This window comes from Mytilus galloprovincialis, chromosome 8, assembly GCF_965363235.1.
Source record: "Mytilus galloprovincialis chromosome 8, xbMytGall1.hap1.1, whole genome shotgun sequence".
NCBI lineage: Eukaryota > Metazoa > Mollusca > Bivalvia > Mytilida > Mytilidae > Mytilus > Mytilus galloprovincialis.
In genome coordinates this window covers 70,049,032-70,076,397 of record NC_134845.1, presented here as the reverse complement: position 1 = coordinate 70,076,397, position 27,366 = coordinate 70,049,032, and the positions used below count along the sequence as shown (strand labels likewise).

The 27,366-nt window shown below is 31.3% G+C and overlaps 2 protein-coding genes across 9 annotated transcripts in view; one reads left to right on the top strand and one right to left on the bottom strand.

Annotated features, from left to right (window-relative positions):
* The window catches only part of LOC143042471 (5-hydroxyisourate hydrolase-like), a 34,554-nt gene extending 22,156 nt beyond the window's left edge, over positions 1-12,398 (bottom strand). The window contains exons 1-2 of one of the 6 annotated variants that reach the window (XM_076214774.1): positions 12,287-12,375; positions 8,356-8,403 (exon numbers count right to left, since the gene is read on the bottom strand). In XM_076214774.1, coding sequence (XP_076070889.1) covers positions 8,356-8,403; positions 12,287-12,346 — 108 coding nt within the window. In that variant the 5' untranslated portion in view covers positions 12,347-12,375. Of the gene's footprint in view, positions 1-1,995; positions 2,138-8,355; positions 8,404-9,962; positions 10,212-11,735; positions 11,807-12,286 lie in introns of those variants that run through there. The other 5 variants (XM_076214775.1, XM_076214773.1, XM_076214777.1 and 2 more) reach the window with 5 other exon arrangements.
* LOC143042469 (kelch-like protein 24a) lies at positions 3,772-26,766 on the top strand. 3 transcript variants are annotated; one of them, XM_076214771.1, is made up of 11 exons: positions 3,772-3,907; positions 8,081-8,420; positions 13,109-13,187; positions 14,147-14,170; positions 15,132-15,727; positions 16,468-16,693; positions 16,997-17,104; positions 17,768-17,944; positions 18,442-18,521; positions 20,219-20,396; positions 22,925-26,766. In XM_076214771.1, exons 3-11 carry the CDS (start codon positions 13,115-13,117, stop codon positions 23,104-23,106), a joined length of 1,644 nt encoding a protein of 547 aa, XP_076070886.1. In that variant the 5' UTR covers positions 3,772-3,907; positions 8,081-8,420; positions 13,109-13,114; the 3' UTR covers positions 23,107-26,766. The 3 variants fall into 3 exon arrangements, with proteins under 3 accessions (XP_076070886.1, XP_076070884.1, XP_076070885.1); XM_076214769.1 differs by having other exon boundaries at positions 14,147-14,344; XM_076214770.1 differs by having other exon boundaries at positions 3,786-3,907; positions 8,092-8,420; positions 14,147-14,344.
* The last annotated feature ends 600 nt before the right edge of the window (positions 26,767-27,366 follow it).

Sequence of the window (27,366 nt, the reverse complement as noted above, 5' to 3'; positions counted from 1 at the left end):
ATCGTCAAAAGAATTATTTCATCCTGAAACTTGCATTTGAAGAACTAGGGAGAGGTCATTGAGAAAACAGGCCACTGGAAACGTCTACTATTGCTTGCAGGAAACAGATTACGGTTCGGTTCCTTCCGTACAATATATTATTTGGTACTAACAACTCTCAAAAAAGAAATGTTGGTACTTGAACTTGCCGGGATCGTTTTTCTCCGCTCGAAACCGCCACCCCATGTCAAGCATAGCCGACATCCAGCATGTGGTGTTCTACACGCTGTAATTGTACTAAGGTAGAAAAATAATGAAAAGTAATATGTATTTTAGATTCAATTTGTTTTAAATTCGTTTAGTCTATTTTACAAATTATATAAACGTAAATTCGAGGAGTTTGTTTTGAAAGGTGACAAAAAGAGGAAGTAACTCAAATTGTTGTAAACCACTTTCGTACATACACTAGGCCGTTATATTATTTTTCTCGTTTGTATTGTTTTGACATCTATGTTTTAAATTTGTCATTTCGGGGCCTTTTATAGCTGACTATGCGGTATGGGCTTTACTCATTGTTAAAGACCGTACGGTAACCTAATTTATGTGTCATTTGGTCTCTTGTGGAGAATTGTCTCATTGGCAATCCAACAAATGGAAGTGGTTAACGACCTTGACTGGCTATACAGCCCTCGCATGCACGGTCGGAATTGGCAATCCGCATACCACATATTCTTTTTATATTTGAAATACACAATTTATTTACGACCTAAAGCTAAGGTAATTAGTGTGTTTGACACCAAAGCTGTCAAGTGAAGCCATACATTTAATGGGTCAGTTAATTTGACAGCACACACAGCTATAGTTAAACCGCCCTTCCTGTTCATGGTAGCTAGAATTACGAATTTGCCGCCGTATTTCAAAGGAAAATTACTTATGAAATCAGTCTGATGGCTTAGGAATCATAATGAAAACGGATCATTTTCGGAATTCCTGGGTTATTTAACGACTAGCGGGTATCACGGGTAACCCTCAGAATTGTGAAACACCCACAGGATACAGGTCAGTTGACAGATATGCAACAGCCGCCTGACAATTTCTTTAATATAGCGGAAAGAAAGGAGGAAATAAAATATTTTTAGTAGTATGAAATAGTGTTATACTAAAATATTTTATATCATTTAGTGTTATACTACATATACTGCTATAAATATTTTATTTCCCCCATTTTTTTCGCTATAATTATGAACATTAACGCCAGGCGAGTGTGAAACGTCTAATACGCATAGATATCTGATAATTGTCTAGGAATATAATATATATTCTTACTTTGAAATAGTTGCATTGCCATTTGATTTTATTATCAATAGTCATGAGGACCACTCTACTGTTCCCTGGATAAATAGATTGTACGTGCGCCTGCGCATTGCGTATTTTAAGTTCATTACAGTAAAAGTTGCAAGAATTTGGTCAACGCAAGTTTGTCCCTTTTCATACTTCATATAAGGGTATAATATTGTATTATATTGACGATTAATCCACTCTATATCTTGAATATAGCACACCTTTATCCAGGCATAATTTAAATATTAAATATTAGTATAGCCATTGGTGTTCTATATGGATGTGTCCGGTGCCTAAACACAATGCAAACAGAGATTTGCAGTATAATTTATTTATTTAAGAAAATTGAATCTGATTGAAATTTCAATTGTGTCATTTGTCATTTGGTCATTTATATTAAATCAAGCATCTATGTTAAACTGAACTACTATATTTAATATTTGTAATTTATCGTTGTGTCCATGTGTCCGGACACAAAATGCATGTCAACTATATTTTGCACCGAAACCTTGCCACTAATGGGATTATATAGTAAGATTTGTCATAAAGGGAGATAATTTGACCAGTTCGACAAGTGTTTTTCGTGTTTTGTAGCAACTTAATCAAACTATAAACTACTTGAGAGCATCAGTTACAATCTGTTTTCAAATAATGATATTCTACTCATTTGTTTACCTGTTGGCAGTGCTTACTTTTGCTTGGCGAAGGAATAATGTGATTTTTTAACACATCCAGTCTGTCAACATTCGAAGTCATACCGTCGTTAGAAAAATCTAGTGATAACTCGAATGCATAATTCCCGCCATCATATCATAACATTCCCACGATTTTGATTTGTACATTTTGTAACAGTAAAGATTTAAGATTTAAGATTTACATCTATACATGATACAACCTGAATATGTATAAAATAGTTAACACTTGATATAAAGCAAACACACAACTTCAACTGCTTGACGTATTTGGATTTTCTTGGCTCAGGTAAAATAAATTGCCAAAGGGTGGGAGTGCCCTATTTATATTTTATTTTATACCTGCCCTGGGAACAGTATATCTATATATCATTCTAAAACTAAATCAACTTTGAATTGTTGACCTATACGCATGCACATGATAAATGAATATTTCATAATAAGAAAATTCACAAGGAAACTTTTAAAAGTGTTTGAAGTGGGTCTCATTGGGGACTAAGTGTGACGCGGGATTGCCGTTTTTATGTAAGCGTGAAACGTGAAAGTCAAATTATTGTGTCCTGAAAATGGGAAATGAGGTCTAGGGGGACCCGGGAAATGACCCAAAAAAAATAGAATTGCTTACATACACAGTATAAGCGGGATCCTGGAATCTGATACAACAGTAAGTGGGATCCTGGATTGGAACATCCCAATGAGACCTCCTGTTTAAGTCGCAGCTCACTAACTTACTGAGCAACTGCAGGCTCGATCCTAAATTCAACATATAACAGAACTTGGAAAATTCTTGAAATCTGTCTTTGAAGGAAAATATCAAAATCACTTAAGCAAGTGAATACTGAAATAAATGATAACAAAAACACCTGCAATTACTCCCAGTTTTGGTGGGGTTTGTGTTGCTTAGTCTTTCATTTTGTTTACTATAATTTGTCTGTTTGTCTTTTTCTTTTTTAGCCATGGTGTTGTCAGTTTATTTTCTATCTATGAGTTTGAATGTCTCCAAGATCTGGTATCTTCATGATCTTTGGCCCCTATTTGGTTGAAGTCATAGAGTATAGAGATTAAAGCATTAAAAAGTTAATTTTTTAGGAGAGGGTCTTGTACAGCTACAAAATGTATTAACTAAGTTAACAGAGGGTATGATACTTATAAATGTGTACCATGTGTACTAGCTTTAACTACAAGAAACACTTGTTATATGAGTGATTTAGTATAATAGCTAGTGACAGGGTAGACTACATCTAAATTTGTATCTTATTTAATTTTAGAAAAGATGGGGTTATAGTTTCATAAATTTAAAACTATTATAATCATATGATAAATGATACATGTTTAAATTTTAATAAAAATAACTCTATTGTACTTATTTAATTGAAATTTAAATCATGATACCAAAATATCTTTTTAAAGCCATTTGGCTTGGAAAGTGTCTGGTCTTTTAGTTAATTTTGATATAAGTGTGATAATGTAATATTGTACTCTGATTATTTTTAGGAATAGTTGTAGTGCACCTCAATTGTTTAGGTTTATACAAATAGAAATAATTTTGAGTTGATATGATTTTGTTTGTGTTTTAATTTACCCTTGGAACATGTTCATGATGTTGGAATGGGGTGATTAAACTGTCTGATAGATCCTTTAAAAATCTATCATTTATATTTAATACATGCATGTTTTCCAGGTGCAAGTACAATGAATAATCATGATAATACAGTGCAGATGAGAATGTTAAAGCGATGTTTGAGAAAGTCCCCAAGTGTAGCATCTACTGACATGACTGATATGATTGGCTGAGATGAGAGATCAAATTTCAAAACAACAACATCACCATGTGACTTACTGCGTGCTCAGAAATCAGCTGTGGAATTTCTTTGTTTATCAACAATCTATTCAAGGTAAGTTTTTTCTATTGAACTTTGAAATCATCAGTTTAAATAACTAAATTATTACCATATATTTTCATATTTTCTGTAAAAAAAATTCTTTGTTTTAATAATTCAAGCACTTCCAGTTAATGATCCAAGTTTGAACACTTCAGATTGTTGAAGAAAAGAACATGACGAAGGCAATTATGTTTGAACATCCGAAGTTATAACAGGTTCAATGGTAAATTTTCATTATTTTTAGAAAAAAAATATTTCTTTTCTTCAGCAAGTTTTTTTTATTGTATTTAAAAAAGTTAAATCTAAAGATCTATGCAGTAAAGATAATTAATAAAATGAATGGTTTTTGTGGCAATTAATATTGGACTGCATGCCTTTATTATATCATTGTTAATTAACCTATTTTTTTTAGAATAGCAGAAAAAAATATCTTTGTTAGCGCTAATTAGAATTGATATATTTAGTCAAATGTAAACAAAAAAACTTTGGCAACTTGTTAGATTTTGAGGAATGTTTTTCCAGTGTTTTAATTAAACTGGATGTGACTCATAGTCATATATAACTGTTTATCTGAGGTGGTTAAGTGCAACAGGGTTCCAGTCTGGCAAATTATTCAAAGGATAATGATCTATTTTAAATCTTTCTTTACTTCAGATATATAAAAAAGAAGATGTGGTATAATTGCCAATGAGACAACTCTAGGTCACTGTACAGCCTTCAACAATGAGGGGGGATTGGAGGGGTCATGATCCCGAAATCTGGGGCTTACAAACATTAAATTCTGATATCCCGAAATTAGAAAAAAGAATTCCCAGATCCTGAAAGCATCAATCCTGAAATCCTGGGCTTAATTTCAACTGTTCCCGGTATCCTGATAAAGGTCCACCCCCAACAATGAGTGAAGCCCGTACTGTTTAGTCAGCTATAAAAGGCCCTGATATAACAAATGTAAAACAATTTAAACGGGAAAACTAACTGACTTGGGAAAGGCACATACATACAGATCCCAACCCTCCCCCTAACCTGACATTCCAGAATAAAATGTATGTTTAATAGGAGGGATAATGTTTTGCAAGACCCACAATAATATGAGTTAAGTAAAACAACTGAATCTTAAAAAGTTGTAACTTCACTATCCCAAAATATATTTAATATTGTTGATATACAAATGTAAGATGCCTATAAGTGCACCCAACATTCATTTCAACTTCTTTCTGAAAAGCCCTCACATGAATTCAATTTTTGGTAAATTTTCTTTTTAGAGAATCCTAAATCCTGGCAAGTTTTATTCTCTCAATTGCTCTGCCTTTATCATTTTTGGCATCACATAATATTCGATTACTAATATCTCACACTGTTAAGGTGATATCAAACACCTTGACTTTAATTGATTTGGCTTGTTTAATTTTCATACCACTTTGAATCAGGACATAAGATTTCTTTTCTCAATAGTTCCTCATTTTGCAATGATACAACCTTTCACATCTTACTTTACACTTTAGAGCATATGATTTTCACATTATTTTTAAAGGAATTATACTCTTGCCTGATCCTTGGTGTTTTGTTAATTGTAAATTCAGAAATTATTGTGTGCATTATTGTGAGTTTGGAAGAATGGACATAATTGTCAGATTTATTATTGGGATTTTAATCATTTAAAAGAAAAGCTGATTACAGAATAAAAATCTTTATCTTGCAAAGGGAAACAACTCCTATTGGTAGGATTTGAAAATCGATGAAATTATATAATGCTAAAAATAAATATATACTGTTGTGCTTCCTGTCCCCCTATCATCATAAGATTTATAACATGTATAAATATGGGATCAATCTGATCATTCTTTTTAAGGACAATTATAAGCCAGTTTCATAATAAATAACTAACTCAAAACATTTTTCATATCATATAGATTTTAGAATATATATAGGTGAGTAAATTAATACAAATTTTAGGGTATATAATAATAGATGTATTAATTTCAGAGAAGGAGCATTTGTTCTATGTTTTAATGTTATTGTCAGGAAGTAAGATATTAACAATCTAAATCAAAGTACAAATGTTAAGATAAGAAAAATTAAATAAACTTCTTGAATGCCTGAACACCAGCAAATAGAGATCCTAGATTATCTGTTAATGTAAATTAGATCGACTGAAAATCTAAAAATAAATCCTCCCTCAACTTATATTTAACTAACTGATGTAAACAAACTGTATAACATTGTATTTTAGGAAGTTTGATTAGACTTCATCTAGACAATTAGCCACCCTGGCATTTGTTTATCTTTACTATGCAGTTCATATCCATAAAATAAGATATGGTATAAATGCTAAAGAAACAGCAACCCAGCAAGATAATAATAACAAAACAAACATCAAAAGGTAGAATTGCAGTTTTCAGAAACTGTTGCAGACTAAAAACGCCAAATTTTTCAGCTGTATATCACCCTTAAGACAAATTGAAAAATAATCCCAGAACAGACTTCCAGACATGAATAACACCAAATTCCTTGAATCACTATTAAAACAAATTGTGAATTATTTAACAGATATTTTTTTCACAACAAATTCTTTAAAAGGCAGAATGAGTTATAGTAACCACTGAATATATACTTCTGACAAAAGTTGGTCCCATTAAAGGAGCAGGAACAACTTTAACTCTATAGATCATCTCAGTAAAACCCTGGAATATAGGTTGCAGGGTTTAATCTTTAAATGTTTGTGTGGATCTAGGGTTCAAGACAGGGAGGCTGAAACATTGTTAAATGACAATTAATTTAAACAAAGAAAAGAAAAGAAATCAATAAAGGCACAGAAAATGAACATTTTTAAAGTCTTAGTAATAAATAATTAAACATGTTAAACACATTTTAAAGCATGTTACAATATTTTTTACTTAAGGTTGTACATAACACGACAGGGAGATAACTCTGTAAAAATCATGATCTGTTAGGAAATAATAAGTTCTGAATGATCAAAATTAGTGTTAAATCAATAAAAATTTTCAGATAAATTTGTGTGGTTTAAGTTTTGTGAATTTTTATATTTTTGTCAAACAAGTATCTTGAAGTCTAAATTAAATGTTACACAACAGCTTTGACATTTAACAGGCACATGATATTGTCAGGCTAGACATGATTGTGAGACCTCGACCTTCCCCTCCCCTAGATAGGAGAAATTTTCTTTAAAAAGATAGTAAAACAATTAATATTATTCCTGATTTTCATTGTGTTAAAACACAAAAGTTATTTATGTAATGTTTATAGTCTAGGCAAATGTTTTATCTTTGAAAAATTAGTTTTCATTTGTAAAAGAAACATGTTGTCTTGTTGAGTAATTTTAAGGCTTTTGTACATTGTACAGGTGTTAGAAATTGGCATTTTCCCAGTGAAATCAATGATTTTGGTTTTCATATTATCAGACTTTAACATAGAGTAAATTTGAAATCTATGAAAGAGATTTTTCTTATCTATAGTTTGATTAGAGGCTCTTGTGGAAAATCTAATAATATCTTTTGATTTTAATTGTAAGTTTAATCAAAATCCTCTGTTTGTTCGTTTGTCTGTCCGTCTGTCCCTCTTCAGGTTAAAATTTTTGGTCTAGGTAGTCTTTGATGAAGTTTAAGTCGAATCAACTTGAAACTTACTACACATTCTCCCTATGATACATTTTGTATATTCTTAATTTTTATGTCAAATTAGAGTTTTGACCTTAATTTTACGTTCAACTGAACAAAGTTCTATGAAAACAATTTCTTGTTTGCTATATATTTGTCAATAAATTTATTTTGGATGTAACACTTCTTCTGATTGGCTGACGTTGTTTTGTTTATCAGCTCATAGACATAATTTTGTCATGTAACCATGACATCATCAATGTATTTTCATGGTTTACTTCCGGTTTAAAATGGAATTTAGAATTAAATTATAAGAAATGACACTTTAAAATAACCAGCGTATTATTTTTACTGTCTATTTGAAGTTACATAAAATATGTGGTGCACACTTAAAAACAACCCACTACCCAAGTTATTCAGACAGTGAACCACATTTTGATGTTTTTTCGAATAGACAGAAAAAATATTACAGCCATTCCTTAAATAATATATAGCGAATAAGAATATATTTGTTAATATAATATAAATATATACCTTGTATGAAATATTTCTGGAAAATATTTTTTTTCAGTTTATTTACAGAGCTACTGTGCAAAACAGAAGGAGAGTTGGTGTAAGAACAAGATAAAAGACAACTAAACAAGATAGGGGGAGATTTTGATTAACTGCGAACAACTGTTACAATTTAGAACCATTATATAACCTATTACTTTTTGCTGCCAGTAGTTGAGGAGTATCAAAGGAAACTAACTCTTTTAAGTGGAGGTGGAGAAAAGAAGGGACAAAGGAAAAAAGTCACACCAAGGTGTTGCCAGTAGGATAAAAGGAGAACTAAGTCTAGCCTACCTGATGATTCTGGTTCGGAGAGATGAAGAGAAATCCATTGATTAAAATCTGAATTCACAAAAAAGGTGAAGTACATTTAGGGAAATCATTTGAAAATCATTTATTAAAGTCAATTAATAATAGAAATTTTTATAATTACGGCACAAAAAAAGATGAGAAAATATGTTTTTTTACAGTTCACATGCTTAAGAAAGATATTTTAAATCTCACAATGTTTCTTTTAACTATCCGGACAGGTACTAATACCAGGTTTTAGGCCTCCTATTAATGTCAATTCACCGTTTCAGAATCTAATGCATTCTTGGTAATATTTTTAAAAGTGTACACCAAAGCGTGGTGATTGGTTTAAAACATCCTAAACAATCGAAATTCAACCAATGGTGTAACGTTATTTTCATTTTGGGGTACGAACAATGAAATTACCCATAGTCTTTTAGATTCTGAAACGGCCAATTGGTGTCACATTCTGTGGATTCATTTATTTTTGTGGTATCAATTTTTGTTGATTGAGGAAAACTTGTATTTTCCTGGATATCTGTTTCTTGGTTTTCCCTATCTCTGCATAGGAAGCCAAAAGAAAATTTGTAATTCGTGGAAAATTTAAAATTGTAGTTTATCAAAAAACCCAAGAAACTTGATCATGTTGACATCCAAAAATAAAAGTGAATCCACACGACATTTAAAAGGGTATTTCAGAAATATACAAAATATACTCCAGCGAAATACCATTGCTATTTCCAATAAAAAAAAGGTTTCAAATTTGGAAAACTATATACATGTATGTGTACCATATCATATATATAAACATACATGTTTTGATGAGATGTCAGCAATCCATCAACTACTTTTCAATTAAATGTTAATATGGTGTCAGGTCACTTTAATATGAAAGACTGCTATATTTGCAGTCATCTAATCCACCCAAATCTTATAAAGAAGGTAGAAAAGCAGCGGGAAATATAAGAAAAAGGGGGGGGGGGGAGGTCTCCTCTACATGATGAAATGTAATGTAAGGCACTCAAAGTAGAAGTTGAATAACTCAGTTTTATCTTGTCTGTCATATATTGATGGTACTTTCCCCTCTCTTAGCTGTCTACATTTAAGTTCAGTCTGAAGTTGTTAAAGATTTGTATACCCCAATTAGGTGATTCGCAGTCCTTTTAAATGATTATCTCAAAGAAGAGCACTTAACCTGTATTGAACTGTAGGTCACCTGAAGTTTATATTGAATAATATGTACATTTGTAGGTCCTGTATGAGAAATCAAGTTGAAAGGTCACAGGATGAATTTTACCATTTTGGTGGCTCTTTTGTAGACTAAAAAAACTAAAGTTCAAATTGACTAGAACTCATATACTTACTGTTTTAAATATTATTTTCCCTCAATCCTACAGATTTGGTACACCTAGTACACATGCAAATGATTGATAAAACAGTATCCATAAAAAAATTATTTTCCTATTTTCCAGGATAAATTAGAATGAATCCATATGTATATGGCATAGCACATTTTAAACCTGTTTATCCACAGTTGTTCTGTCAAAATTCAGTAGAAACAAAATTATAAGTAATATAATGCATTAAAGAAATAAGATAAACCAACTTACTGGAAGTGTACAATGTATGATAGAATGGAGGATTATATATGGTAGCATCTTCATCTGTCTCGAATTATGTAGTCCTCCAAATCGGATCTTAGTTTAGAGTTTTATAATACAGATATATACCCAACTTCAAACTGTATATCCTTACACACTTTAAACTTTTATAACATCACAACATACTTCAATATCCAATTAAAACCTGATGGATTTTCTATGCAGAATAACATGTATCTTGTCATTTAGATTGTTTGATGATTAAATAGTGATGTATGTCTATGATTTAGTATGTAAACTTTGAGATGTTAGTAAATAAATACTGCCCATTCAATGAGGCCTATAAAGGGTTCTTTTTTCCAATATGTAAAACTTTTTCTGTATTTGTATAGTAAAATGGTAACCTTAACACAATTTATATTTATTTTTTTTTATTTAGAAAATTTAACAATGATACTAATTATTTCCAAGTTTATTCCAGTCTGTAATTCATATATAATTTAGATTTGTACTTATTTGAATTTGATGATAAGTGGAGAGATTAATGTCATGATCCATCATGTTCTATAAAAACTTATTTAAATTCAAAAACCTAAAGATGATTATCTGTAGCTTTGTACTTATACCTTATGTAAACAGTCATTAAATAGTTTTATGTCAGTAAATTTGTTATTAACTAAATCTGTTTCAAAATAGCTTCATGCATGCATTTCATTGATTTTTTGCATTTTGTGGAAAGCAAATATATCTTCTTAAAATCTTTATTTCAAACTGACATAAATCATTATTGCTATAAATAGGTAGAAAAACTCATCAGTTAAACTTGTTTGCAAAGTAGATATATCTTATTCAAATAAAATACCAAATTTAAAGAATTACTTCCCTTTGCTATTTTGCAAGATTTGTCTTTCTTTGAAGCAAATAAATCCTTTTTAATTTTTTTTCGATCTGTGCATCCATTCATTTGTTCATTTTGTCATCCGTCCTGCTTCACTGTTAAAGTGTTTGATCAAGGTTACCTGAAAGCTTTTGACCAAGTTGAATTCCAATCAACTTAAAACTTTAATAGTACACATGTTCCCTATAATATGATCTTTCTAATTTTTAATGCCAAATTACAGTTGTGAGTCGTGACCCCAAATTTCACCTCCTTCTGAACATAGAAAACAATAGTGCGAGTTGGGTGAGTGGGGTATCTGTGTACTATTGTCACATTCTTATTTATAAATTTCTGTTGAAAATGACTATAATAACTTCTCTGCTATTTTGATTGTAACGTTATTAACTTTCATTTTAGAGTAGAGAGGAAAACGTAATTCTAGGTACTGTTTAAGCCAAAGAGGATGTGTTTATAGTTATTAAGATACATCTCTTGTTGAAATACACCCACCATCTGCTTTCATTTATGCTATAAGGATTATGAAACTTCATTAAAAAAACACTGTAAAATTCATCAACTTATTTAGGACCCCAGCATTTTAATTTTCTGTTTCTGTTTATAATTTTTCAATTAATGATGTTGTTGAGGGTTGCCTGTTGAATGTCCAGTGGCAAATATAATGCATGTTAAAAAGCGAACCTGGTTATGTAAATGAATATTTAAACCCAGCTGTACTAGACCTGCAGGCTTAAACATTTTTTAAGTGCTGGCTTATAATATTTCATCAGGTAACATCCACAGAAAGACATGTCATTTTACCTAGGCTAATTAATTAATGTAAAAAGATAAATAAACATATTAAAAAAGTTTATGCAATTTACATTAAATGATTTTATACTTACATTTGATTTTATGATTTTAGATGAGTTTTTGATACAGGAGTTCCACATTGTCGTAATATATACCTGGTATATATTCTAACCAAATTAGTATCAATAAGATATTTTTTTTGCAGTGCAATGTAATTTATCTTTTTTAACTTCAATTCATTGATGATAAGTTTACAATTAGTCTTTAGTGAAATGTCAAGCCATGTAGATAAGGGAGATAGATTCTAAAGGTCTTTCAAGTTTATATGTAAAAAATCATTTTGGTCAATAATTTTTTTTGAAGATCTTTTATTTGTTATAGATTATTCATACGACCAAAATAAGCTAATAAAATATTCTCAATCAAAAGTGATAGAAGGGGTAATATGTATGGAAAAAGATGGAATTAAAAATGGACATTAAAAATAAATTTTAGATTTGCATTTTAGAAATTTGCATAAAATATAAAAAATAGATATGCATACAGACACGACCATTCTCAATTTTACGTAAATTAAAAGTTTCAAACAAGTTACACTGTGGAACTTACTTTTAAAACTCTCTTAATCTATTGTTCAACTTACATAAGTGACAAAAGTCTTTAGCTTAATTTGGCTAAGTAGATTTCCACTTTCTGTTGCCATGGTAAAAATCCTGATATATTTTAAATAAGGGAAAAGAAGATTTTCAAAGTAGTAAAGTCCTAAAACATTTAAACTTTTATTCTCAATTGCCAATTTGAAAATATTTAAGAGCATTTTATTTTCTTCAAGTTTGTCATTTACAACTTAAACAGTAAGTTTTATTTATTTTGTACAGAATAAGTAATTAAGATTGATTTTATCAGTAATAAAGTTGTTTGGTAGGATTTGATAAGTGGTAGGTATAAAGTTATCTCGTTAACAACAGGTGTATATTTGATGTAGGTATATTTACCTTTACAGTTACTTTCAATGGAAATGTTGATTCAAATATTATATAGATCTTGGCAGTTTACTTGACACTTAATAAAACTAGCCATAAATCTTCTTGCCAAGAGACTATGTGCAAGGTGTTGAAAAGAACAAGATTATCTTGTCCAGACATTTTAGATTGTAGTATTTCTGTTACTAAAATAAATAAACCACAGACTAATTATTTTAGAATCTAAAACAGATGTTTCAATACAAATTTGGTATATGGTTAGAATAATGCATGTGGTTACATAAGCATAGGCGATCCAGGGGGTTGATTATATAGGGAATCACTGAAGCATGACTGGAGCCCCCCCTCTCCCCTTTATGAAAAGTTCTGGATCTGCCACTGCATAAGTGTCCCTTTTTCTCAGTAAAAAAGAGAATAACTGCAATATAACTATTTCAGGATGTTGTATGAGCATTTTTACAATCAGACCTATTGTTTTATAGGAGAATATGAACACTAGAGTAAGGAACCAGTCTTGCAGTCTATCCCAAGATGCACTAGTTCTTTTAGAAAGTTTACCAGGTATGAATTAAAGAAGATATGAAGGCAACAACATTTTAACCAAAACCTTATATTCCAAAATAGTTTGAAATAAAATTGTAAAACTATTATTGAAGGATGTCCTGTAGTAGACACAGTTGAAATCCATTAAAACATTTCTATCAGTTTGGTCATCTTCAGTGGAGAATGTTAAATACATCAACATTGGAAAACAATAAGTTTGTATTAAAACTACTAGAGGGGAGATAACTCAATGTTATTAAACTGACTTATATATCCTTATTGTTACTGATTAGATATGCATATAAGAATTAGGGGATATGGTATGATTTACAATGAGACTACTTTTGAAATTGAAAATAGAATGCATCTATTTACAAGAATACAATGTCTTTAACAATGTTTAATTTAAGAATAAAAAGATATTTTATGCTTTGATTGCCAATGAGACAACCCTCCACAAGAGAACAAATAACATAGAAGTTTACAACAACAGGTCAACATAAACCTGTTGTTTAAGGTGGTACCCAACACTTTCACTAAAACTAATTTGGCTCGTTTAATTTTCATAAAATTTTGCCAAAGTATTTACTTTGACCCTTTAACAAAAATATTAAAATATAAAAAAATTTGAACCAACCGTTTTGTCAGAAAAATTACACTGGTTATATAGCAATTTGACAAACACCAATTTTGATCATTGAGAAGCTTAAAAATCCTTTTACACACAACATAATTAAAACGTTTAGCTGACTTTACAGAGTTATCTCCCTGTAGTGTTAGGTACCACCTTAGATAATTAAGACTTTTAAAATGTTTTACAAGAACTTAAAAAGAAATGAAGTCATATAGAGATTGTCTGCCATAAATATTAAGTTTTACAGCATATGACAATGTTAGCAGGGTTGCAAAATATTAAGTATTTTAAGTTGATAACAATAAATGTTTCAAATCCATTATATCAAGCTTTTGTTTTCCAGGATTATTCAGAAGCGGTCTCCTGAGTGAGTATGTGTTTCGAGAGCAGTCCCATGCATTGACAGTTCTTCATGGTCTAAATGAACAAAGAAAAACAAACACGCTCTGTGATGTGATCATCTGTGTAAAAGATGAGAGATACCCATGTCACAGAAATATTATGGCGGCATGCAGTCCATACTTTTTTGCCATGTTTACAGGTTCGATGCATGGGATTGTGATGCATGATGGGTAGTTTTAAAAGTGTGTTCTTATTAATATTTAGAAATAAAGTCTCCATGATTAACCATAGTCCAAACTAGACAGGCTCATAGTTTTACCATTTGACCCATTATAACTTGCTAGAGTTTATACACCCTGAAGTCTTATTAGACAAAGTAGAAAAATATGATTCCAAATAGTCCCAGATTGTATTGTATTTTTAATGAATTAAATTATGATTTAAGTTTTATATTTCCTCTGTCTTTCTTTATGAGATATTTACTAGTATGTAAAATGGTAATATAAAAAGGCTTTTTGTAGAAAAAATAATTGTACCTTAAACTTTGTTATCAAACAGATATATTGAAGTAACTTCAAAAAAGGATATAGATATAGGAAGATGTGGTATGAGTGCCAATGAGACAACTCTCCATCCAATTCACAATTTATAAAAGTAAACCATTATAGGCAAGTTGCGGTCTTCAACACAGAGCCTTGGCTCACACTGAATAGCAAGCTATAAAGGGCCCCCAAAAAATACTAGTGTAAAATCATTCAAACAGGAAAACAAACAGTCTAATCTATATAAAAAACGAGAAATGAGAAACACTTATCATATGAACCTCATCAACAAATGACCTCTACACAAAATTGAATTTCCAAAATGTTTTAGACATTTTTTATTTATTTCAAATTTGAAAGATGCACATTGGAACTCACATGCATATAAGTAGTTTTTCAAGCAATTTTTACAGTTTGACTGGTTACTTTCTCATTATGTTACAGGAGAGATGAGAGAAAGCCATGAAAGAGAAGTCCGTATTGATGGGATTTCACCAGATATCATGGAGCAGTTGATAGATTTCGCTTACACAGCTGATATTTCTATAACACAAGAAAATGCCCAACAGTTACTGTCGGCTGCTAATCTGGTACAAATAAATACCATTATACAAGCCTGCTGTAATTTTCTGGAAGGTGAAATGGACCCTAGCAATTGTCTGGGTATACATTGTTTTGCGGAAGCACATATTTGTGTAGAACTGAGTGAAAAGGCTCGAGTTTATGTTATTGAGCATTTTACTGATGTAGCAAAACATGAAGAAATTTTACTTCTGCCGAAAGAAAAATTGATTGAATTCATTAGTAAAGATGACTTATATGTTTTTTCAGAAGAAATTGTTTTAGATGCAGTTCTCAAATGGGTCAAACATGATCAGAAACGTAGAATTGCAGAATTATCCGATGTTTTACAGTTTGTCCGTCTGCCATTGGTCAGTCCTTACTTCCTGTTTGATAAACTGGATACAGAGGAGCTGTTAATGATGGCTCCAGGGTGTAGAAAGTTTCTCGATGAGGCAATGAAGTACCACATTTTAAAGGTATTGAAACATTCTCTGTATATATGGCCATTTAGTAATAAAATAACCTGGAAACAATTAAAAGTTTCAGTAACTATTAATTGTATTCTCGATTATATATGTAAAAACAATACCAAAACATGGTCATTGTCTCACAATGATTATATATCCATTGGTGTAATATTTATGTTATTTTCAATTTTGTAATACAGCAGTTAAACAGATTATATAATTTTTCTACAAGTTACCTACTCTGTAGTCATAGTGGTAGGACATCCTGGTACTCCATCAAGTATGGATGACCAAAATATGTAAAACCTACATGTAATTGGTAAAGGAGCAAGTTCACTGTCTTTCTATGATTTTGATGATATAGAACACATACAATAATTCCACCAAATTCTACTAAATTTGTATCATTTAAAAGCTTGATTTTTGACTTCTTTACATTGCACTTGTCCCAAGACTGAAAACATGTAAACTCCAGAATCAAAATTGAGTATTATGAAAATAGTCAGCAAATGTATTAGGTACTAGAGACAATTGCTTATTTATAGCACACTGTCTATTTTAGAATGGTAGAATGGAGATTTCTTCTCCCCAAGTAGATCGCAGGAGATGTAAGGCAGTGGAGACTATTGTTTATTTATAGCACACATTCTATTTTAGGATCGTAGAATGGAGATTTCTCTCCAAGTAGTTCCCAGGAGATGTATGGCAGTGGAAACCATTGTTTATTTATAGCACACATTCTATTTTAGGATCGTAGAATGGAGATGTCCTCTCCCCGAGTGGTTCCAAGGAGATGTATGGCAGTGGAGACTATTGTTTACATTACTGGAGGAGAAATCTACAACAGAAACTATCTAAACTGTGTTGAGGGATACAACCTTGAAAATGGAACTTGGATGAAACTTAAAGATCTACCATTCTCCAGGTGTCACCACTGTTCAGTTGTGTCAGAAGACATGCACCTTTATATAGCTGGTACCTTAAATAAATATTTGTAAAACGTATTAGAGATACAGTTTCAATGACACCATTCACTTCAGTTTTGATTTTATTCTCAAAAACAGATGAAACAAACTGTGATGGCAAATAGAAATTTTATTACATCTAACATTATTTAAGTATGAGTTGTTTATAGTATATATGTTATACAATTGCCACTTTATTGTGGTATTCATTACCGGTAATGTGTGTTTGAGGTCCTGTGTTGAAGATGAATGTTTTGCTATATTTAAGCTGGTTGTGAGACCAATTTACCTAGAGTTCTTTGTTGTATTTCAGGTGGTTGTAACAAAGAGAAGGTTGTTGTCAACAATGTAATGAGATATGAGAGATATCTAGATAAGTGGATCAAGGTGGCATCATTAAATACTCCACGGGCAAAGTTTGGTAAGTGGATAAAGGTGGCATCATTTAATACTCTGGGGCAAAGCATGTTGGATTGATTAACTTGGCATCATTAAAAACTACAGACACAGTTTTTTTCATTTAGTTGATCACAGTGATATAATTAAAAACTGAACAGGCAAGTGGATTAAGTGGCATCATTAAATACTCCACTGGCAAAGTTTGATAAGTGGATCATAGAATACATCATAAAAAAAAAACCTGCTGAAAAAAGATTTTTATGTGTTAAAGTTGGTTGGTTGGTAAAGAAAAGTATTTCTAACGAGACATAAAAATGTTGTAGAAATAAAATGTATATTTCAGCTTTCTAACAATATTTTTGATAGGCTTGTTGGTCATCATTTCTGAAATTTTAGTTCAAAACATTATTGCCCAAGTAATCCAGAAGGGGAGGCACTTTCTTCTACACATATGACAGCTTTTATGTGCAGTTGGCTAATTAGTGAAAAGTATTATTTATTAATTTCACAATGGATGAAAAGAGAGCGAGCTAGTGTTTTCTACAAGTTGAACACATCCATGATCCTCTAGATCTAGATCTGCAACACAGTTTGTCCATAACAGTCATGATGAAAGTTGATTAAATTGTAGGGAAAGGATTTTCAATTATAGCATTAACTATTATGTTATGTGTGTATATTGTAGCTATGGCTGCTTTAGATGGTTATATATATGCCATTGGTGGATTTGATGGGACGTCCAGGTTGTCCACTGTAGAGAAGTACTGTCCTAAGACCAACAAGTGGTCATTTGTATCCTCATTGGCCCAACCTACATCTAGGATTTTTGCTGTTGGTCTGAATGGATTCCTATATGCGGCTGGTATGTAAGTCAAGGAATATAGTTAATATCTTGGTAGTATTGGAAGGAATTTGCAAATTTACTTGTATTATTTGTATACTATCAAACATGCAGTAATAAAGAAATTTAACTGTAGTTTTAATTTTCCTGAAATATTGATTTTCAAAACAACCATTTACCAAAATGACTAATCAAATAAGAATGATTTGTACATTTTACATTAGTAAAGGGATATGAACAATGTACATTGTATTTAAAGCCTGCCCTATGTAAAATGTAGGCTTCCCTGATGCATTAATGACCGCAAAACCCGTGTTTTTAGTTATTTAGGAAAACCTTAAAATACAATACAGCTATCTCACAATTTGTCTTTCAAGAATCCACAAAATTAAATTATTTAATATCCCCCCAAAATTTAGTACCCATTTTAGAAATGAATCCCAATTAACTAGCACTTACAATAGGTATATGAATATAGACACTTTTAGTTACTATAGGTTTTATTTATTTCTACCTAGGAGGTGATGTAGATCCAGGAAACTCTACAATGGTGGACACCTTTATCAGATATAATCCTGTCTGTGATGTCTGGGAAAATGTAAGTTTTATTTTCACTGTTGTGTTAATTAATGTCAAGTGTAGGAAATATGAAATTCTCTTTTCTCATGGCTAAAAATGAAGGGAATCTTCTTTCTCTACAGGAAATCTCACTAGAGGTTAGTGATAGATTTGATATAAATTGGCTTATTATATGGATATCATATCACTTAGGTTGATAATTATAGATTATTACATGGCAATTCATATGACCCTGGTATCAGCCCTAGACTCCCATATCAAGCCAAGAGGGCTTAATATGGGTCATGGGCTGATACCACGGACCATATGGAAAATGACATGATTTAATCTATTTATCACATATTTTCAAGCAAGAGAAAAAAGATAGCAAATTATGTTTGATATTTTCAACAAAAATTTAAAAAAAACATTTAACAAAAAAAAATAAAAAAATGTATCACTGAGTTTACAAAGTTTGTATCACAGTGAGTAAACAAAGTTTTTTGAAAAGTTAAGCAAATAATTAACAATAAATATATTCATGCTGAGAATTGTAAACATTAAACGACTAAAAGTGTTAAATTTCCAATTAATGCTGAGGAATAATACACCTTATCGCTACTATGATTTGGAAACGTGTTCCGCTTGAACTTTCGATGTCTTCAACTTCGTACTTTATTTGGCCTTTTTAACATTTTGGGATTCGAGCGTCACTGATGAGTCTTTTGTAGACGAAACGCGCGTCTGGCGTATATACTAAATTTAGTCCTGGTATCTATGATGAGTTTATTTTATACAACAATCACTTTTCCATTGTGGCGTCATATATTTTCTAAATTCTCTATGACGTCAAAATTTTACGGGAATTTTTGTGATTCATGCATAGTCATTTGATCTGTGAGAAACCTTTCCTGATTGCCTAGCTGCTTCGGATAACAACTTGTTTACTGGAAGTTAAACTCTGGGGCTCGATATATGGATTTCGAGGGCTGATATCGATATTGGGCCCGAAGGCTGATAACCATCCTTGACTTTCGGCTATTAATGGCCATAGAAAAATGTACATATCAGTTCAAAATATGTAATAAATCATTGTATCATCCTCAACAAAAGTCAATATTTGTATAATGTCTGGTCAGTTACTTAATGAGTAGCTTCCCTTTATATTTATATCTCTTTACAGGGTAAACATTCACTGTAGACTGTATTTGTTACAAATAGAAGATGGATGTTAAGGATATACATTAACCTTTTTAGTCTTGTATGATTTTTAATATTAGTTTCTTGTGTATAATTCGGAGTTTAGTATGACATCCATTATCACTGAACTAGTATAAATATTTGTTTAGGGGACAGCTGAAGGATGCCTCAGAGTGCGGGAGTTGTTTCTGGCTGCATTGAAGACCCATTCCTCATTTCTATTTTCAATTTTATTGGTTACCAATTATTATAAAAGCACAAAAGACATCCCTTAAGCTCAATGTTAAGAGAATTTTCAAATCAAAGAGTTCAAACATAGGAAAAAGTTACAACTTGAAAATTTCCAATGAAGGGAATTATATAACAGGCTTATAATTGAGTATGCCAAACTCCAAAAAGTAATATTCTTCATGTCAGGCTCACATTTTGAACTTACAAAATGATCAGCTTCTCTTGTACTGTTATGTGTTTCTGATAGCTGTGTTGACAGTTTGTTCATGAAAAATGTCAAACTTGTATGAAAACTATATTTTTCAGTTAAAAAACATGTCATTCTCGAGAGCAGTCAGTGGACTGGTTACCTTGAAAGGGAAGATTTATGCTGTAGGTGGGATAACAGAAGGAGTGTATTCTAGTAAAGATTTAGAATGTTATGACCCAGACACAGATGTATGGACATGTCTGTCTCCTATGATGGAGTCACGGTTTGATCCAGGTGAGCTAAGTCTTTTCCCATAACTGTTTTTATTTAAGTATATAATGATGACTTGCTGTTCTTCTTGTTTTCAGACTTACAAGATAAAAAAATTTCATTGCACTCTTGTTTTGACAAATTTTATATCTGTTCTGGACCATATGAGTATTTGGATGGTCATTACCATATGCGTATACTCATTCGGTTATTAACGGGCCGGAGCAAATGAGAATTTGGACCGTAGGGGTAATTTTTTTTTAAATTATAAAAGTTTCAATAATACAAAACTTTATCTAAAAAAACAATGATGGTTACATGACAATGTATTATTTTTATAATTCAAATTCTAAGTAAAAATCAAATATTGATGCGATAGTTAGTTTTCATCGCAAATTACATTCTTGCATGTAGGCTTGGGGTGACATTTACTTCCACACGGTATCATAGCTTTTTTGCATTTGCAAGTCTTGGTTGTGCACGATCCTTTTCATTTACACCTTTTGTTTGCGAGTGAAAAGCTAGCCTTTTTATAGCTGTGTACAGTAATACCGAGGTCTTGGGCCATTCCGATATGTCTACAGTGTTTTAAAGAAGCTCTAGATCTCAAATATTGAAGCATGACTGCAATACACCATACTCATAAGATATATAATACTTCCATGCTTAAATAAACTATGTTACTTTCCGGTGACTTCTTGTGTAATGGTTCATTAAGAATTTTTTTTAAGTCGACATATTGCCATTCACTCGTAATTACAAATCAGTAATGACCATCGGTATAAAATGTGATTATTATTGTTTTGACAAGTAAGTAAAATTAACTGTGTGAAACTTCTAATTTCTATTTAGCTAATTGTTTTATTATTATATAATAATAAAATTACCTATATGATAGCGTCTTTTTAATGAACAGTGATACATTTGTACCATATGAAGAGTTTAGAAGTATTAAAAGTAAACTGTAACAGAGTGTTAATTACCCTGACCATACGCGTACCCATATGATCCGGAACATATCCACATCCATTCGAACAGTTAAAAACTTGCATTTGTAAACTGAAATATCAAAGTAAATTATTATGTTTGTGAACACAACTCCAAATTTAAGAAAAATGGGATAACATGTTTTAGATCATGCACATATATATGTATGTTAATTTTTAGTGTCAATTGATATTACACCATCTATAAACAAGATATACATTTTGTAGTTCTAGCACAATTGTAGAAATGATAATTTACCACCATCATACATTGCACACTTAAGCGATAATAAAATCTTCTTTATTATATATTTTAATCTGAAATTTTAAGATCCTATAATGGTAAATAATGCAATGTGAAACATTGTTTATGGTACTTGTGAAAAAAAATGCTACTGTAAATTCAGATATTATTGCATGTTTAAGGGGGCTCGCGGGTCTAAATTAATTTTTATGCCCCACCTACGATAGTAGAGGGGCATTATGTTTTCTGAAAGAAAATGAAAGGGGGAGTTTCAGGTTAAAGTTTTTGGTCAACGTAGTTTTTGATGAAGCTGAAGTCCAATCAACTTGAAACTTAGTACACTTGTTGCTTATGATATGATCTTTCTAATTTTAAAGCCAAATTAGACTTTTGACCCCAATTTCACGGTCCACTGAACATAGAAAATGAAAGGGGGAGTTTCAGGTTAAAGTTTTTGGTCAAGGTAGTTTTTGATGAAGCTGAAACATAGAAAATGAAAGTGGGAGTTTCAGGTTAAAGTTTTTGGTCAAGGTATTTTTTGATGAAATTGAAGTCCAATCAACTTGAAACTTAGTACATATATTCCCTATAGTATAATCTTTCTAATTTTAATGCCAAATTAGATTATTACCCAATTTTTACAGTCCATGGAACATGGAAAAGGATATTGCAAGTGGGGCATCCGTGTACTTTGGACACATTCTTGTTTTATTTAATATAGGATTTCGCTATGTTTTTCTATAGATGAACTTTATCTTATACTTAATAAAAAAATGAAATAAAAAAATGGGATCACTGTTCATTTACGCTCACAATCTGCCTTCCAAAGAAGCATACATTTTTGTTAATGTCCTTTTTTTCTGTTGAACTAATAGGAGAAAAAGCGGTAATATAGAAATAAAAAAAGAACTAAATTACAGAAATCGCTTAAATTTTACAATTATTTAGTTTCTGTACAGCTTATTCGAAAACAACAATAATAAATATAGGTCACCGATGAGTTAAAAAAGATATTTTAATTTTAATGGCAAAAAATGGCATTTTTGCACCAAAGGGAGATAATTTGGAACTTTTTCCATGATATCTACATTTTAAAAGTCACTTGGGGCCAACGTGAATTGATTTTTTTGGAATGATTTTTGTACCATATGATAAAGTAACAACTTCTTAATGTAATTAATAAAATTTGTAATGAAAAATAAATGTTTTTTTCTAAAAATCTTATACCTGCGAGCCTCCTTAAACAATAATCAAACATGCAAGTTCATTTATTGATATTTTAGAAACATCTTTTGATTTATTTGTTTTCAAATTGATAATAGGAGTAACAGCATTTAACAACCAGATATTTGTGCTTGGTGGTAATGATGGAGGGAACTCATTCTACTCAAACATTGAAAGTTATGACACTACGGAGGACAAATGGAAAGTGATGGCATCATTAACTCTGCCCTATGGAAGATGTAGGTTCACAGCTGTCGCCATGGGAACACAGCAGACATGATATTTCGTGGAGAGTGTGTGAAGAATGTAAGCTTTTTCTAGTTGAATGAGAATTTTGCGACTGTGTGGAAACTATCATTTGTATATGAAATGAAAGGAAGAAGTTTTGAAGAATATTTTTGTTACAAGTCATTTCTTCACCAGAAAATGAATTTTCAGATTTGTTTTTTTTACCCCACTTAGGAGCATTATGTTTTTCAGTATTTGTATTCGTTCATTTGATCATTCTTTTGTCTTTTACTGTCCAATGAAGATAGAAAATTATAGTGTGAGTGGGGCATCTGTGTACTTTGGACATATTCTTATTTTTTTCTCTCATTATTCCTATACCCAACATTATTTTCTATGACATTATTTGATGAGTTTGTGTTCTTTGGTATTTCTTTTGTTAGTTCCCTTCTATTTTGTATGTGCTTTTTGACATTGTATAGTCAGTTTGTCTTCCAATTATGAGTTTAATTGTCACTTTAGTATTCTTTGCACACAAAGATAATGAGTATTGTCTATTTGTTAAGGACCTTATGGTGACTATAGTTGCTAACATCTACTTCATGGTCAGTAATGGTCTCTGTAGGAAAGTTGTCTCACTGTCAATAGTTAAAAAAGGTACAACTTATTATTCTATACGCTAGACGTATGTTTCCTCAACATAAGTAGACATAAGAAAATGTGGAATGAGTGCCATAAACAGATCTCCATACATAAGACTCATTTGTGACGCTCAGATCGAAATAGTTAGAAAGCAAAACAATTATAAACTTGAAGAGCATCGAGGAAGTACATCACAACTCCTTTTTAGCTCACCTGACCTGAAAGGTCAAGTGAGCTTTTCTCATCACTTGGCGTCCGTCGTCCGTCGTCCGTCGTCCGTAAACTTTTACAAAAATCTTCTCCTCTGAAACTACTGGGCCAAATTCTACCAAACTTGGCCACAATCATCTTGGGGTATCTAGTTTAAAAAATGTGTGGCTTGACCCGTCAAACCAACCAAGATGGCCACCATGGCTAAAAATAGAACATAGGGGTAAATTGCAGTTTTTGGCTTATAACTCAAAAACCAAAGCATTTAGAGCAAATCTGACAGGGGTAAAATGGTTGATCAGGTCAAGATCCATCTGCTTAGAAATTTTCAGACAAATAGGACAACCTGTTGTTGGGTTGCTGCCTGTGAAATGGTTATTTTAAGGAAATTTTGCAGTTTTTGGTTATTATCTGGAATACTATTATAGATAGAGATAAACTGTAAACAGCAATAATGTTCAGCAAAGTAAGACCTACAAATAAGTCAACATGACCAAAATTGTCAGTTGACCCCTTAAGGAGTTATTGCCCTTTATAGTCAATTTTTAACAACTTTTCGTCATTTTTTGTAACTTTTCTAAAAATCTTCTTCTCCAAAACTACTTTGCCAAATTTAACCAAACTTAGCCACAATTATCATTGTGGTTTATAGTTTAGAAAATGTGTCCGATGACCCAGCCTACCAAACAAAATGGCCGACATGGCTAAAATTAGAACATAGTGGTAAAATGCAGTTTTTGCTTTATATCTTTGAAACTAAGACATTTAGGGCAAATCTTTCAAGATTTAAATGTCCATCAGAATAAGATATATCCCCTCACAAATTTTGAGTTGAATCCGACAACTGTTGTTGGGTTGCTGCCCTAAAATTGGTGATTTTAAGGAAATTTTGCAGTTTTTGGTTATTATCTTGAATACTATTATAGATAGAGATAAACTTTAAACAGCAATAATGTTCAGCAAAGTAAGATCTACAAATAAGTCAGCATGATCAAAATTGTTAGAGGACCCCTTAAGGAGTTATTGCCCTTTATAGTCAATATTGAACAACTTTTCGTCATTTTTGTAACTTGTATAAAAATCTTTTCTAAAACGACTGGCCAAATTTAACCAAACTTGGCCACAATCATAATACTAGGGTATCTATTTTTTTTAAAAAGTGTCTAATGACCCCGCCTACCAACGAAGATGGCCGACATCAGTAAACACATTAACAGGTGAGCGACACAGGCTCTTGAGAGCCTCTAGTTTTTTTATTTTCTGGTAAAGATATGACTTGTAACAATTATTACATTTTGTTTGAAGGTTAAAAGATGTATGAGATGTAATATATAATGTTATCTAGTTAAAATTTTATTATTGTACATAGGTTCAAAATTCATGATTCTTTTTCTTTGGAAGAAATAATTTATTTATCACTTTTGTGTATTGAAAACATTGAATTTTACATGTTTAGTTCATGTTTTAATTGAGTTTGGGCAAGTATTTTCAAACAGTTTGCGGAAGAAATTTGTCTTCTTTTGAATTATGAAAATACAGTTTACTTGTTGCCTTAAGTTAATTATCTATTCCATTTTCTCATCATTCATGTTTTGTATTTGTCACGTCACAAGTAGATTACCTAGATCAGAATATCTGCATATCTGCATATCAAATATTACCAATAAGACATTTTACACAATGCCAATGACTGTGAATACTTGTACACAAGAAAAAGGTCATTCTGGATTTTGCATACAAGACTAGGATACTTCTAAACATGTCATCACTGACAGGAACTAAAATCAAGAAATTACTGATTCAATTTAAAATTGAATACATATTTTGTTTGTTTTACACTTAAATTAAAAGAGTTTCAAGGTTTGCTTATTTTAGACAGCAACCCTAGATACTTTTTATATTAGGAATCTAAAGAAAGTAAATTTTTATCTTCTTATACCATATGATTAAATAATTACATTAGATGTATGTTTCATTATAATACGTTATTCTGATTGGCTAACTAGCAATCTCGTGATATTCCTTAATCAATTGCATTACACAATGCAACTTTTCATTCATGATGACACGAGGTCCCACAATAAAGTGCACAGGTAAATGAAATAAAAACTTGATAAAAGTCGTGTTTTCATGATCATATAGGTAAAAATGTAATTATAAGTATTGAATGCTTTTTTTTGTAACTTTATAGGGTTGTAAAAGTGTTGACCGTGCGCACATTTTTAGTATGAAGTGCTTCCGCGCTTCATACAAAATGTACTTGGGTCAACGCTTTTACACCCCAATAAATTTACAAAAAAGAGCATTCAATTCTTAAATAACATAAATCCCATCAGAGACAAATCTTATAGCATTGCAAGATGTTTTAACATATATATAAGATCTCACATGAAATAGGACTGTCCAATAGAGGTTAACTTTCATCAGGGTTGTCCTTGTTGAGGTTTAATATCATGGGAAGGAAACAAAGTCCTCGAAGAAAATAGATACAATCAAAATAGTAGCAAAAAAGACATTTTCCAATAGTATGACTTAATACAGGCACACATTGTATTGGGCTTTAACCAATGTGTTTGTTTATGAAACTGATAATTTCAAACCATGTCAAAACCAACTGAAATGTTTTTAGAGGAACCTGACTAGGAAGGCGTAAGGAAATACAGAGGTTGTGGAAAGCTGACTGTGATACATTTTTGTAGATCATGTTTTACTTATAAATGTTAAATTTGTTGCCCCATTTCTTTATGTTGTAATTTTAAAGAATTGTAAACTTTAAAACAAGTTGCTTACTTTTGTTTGTTTCATGTTTGAAATAAATTATGTGATACAATATTTATAAAATAAATGTGCTGAATTTTTATTTTGTTTATTTTGTATTATGCCAAATAGATGACTAATGCAAAGTAATGACTTTGAACCATATTTAAGTGAATTTATAGTAAAATGATTTTGTTAATGGTAGATAATAGTGTACATGCATGTCTTAAAATGCAGTAGTCAGATGATCTTGAAAGTAATTTAAAGTGTCTATATAAGTAATATGACTTGTTTTTTATAAACCCACATGGTTACATTATTAGTACATGCAGGTTGTAATAGACCACCATTCCACAAAGGTATCCAAAATGACAGGGATTACCTATCTTCCAGCCTCTCCATGAAACACAATCAGCTTCCTCGACCAATAAAAACTGGCACATCTGTTCAGAGAATTGAAAGTTAGCTGAAAGTGTCATAAAACACTTAATATTACACGTAGTGGTTAGCAAATCAGTATTGTCATGATTTATACAGATATGTCTAGAAATATATTAATTTGATTACCCACCTATGGGCATTATGTTTTTCGGTCTTTGGATCTGTTAGCCGTCCCTCTGTCCTGCTTCAGGTTTAAAGGTAGTTTTTGCTGAATTTGAAATTTTATCAACTTGGAACTAAGTAATCATGTTTCATATGATAT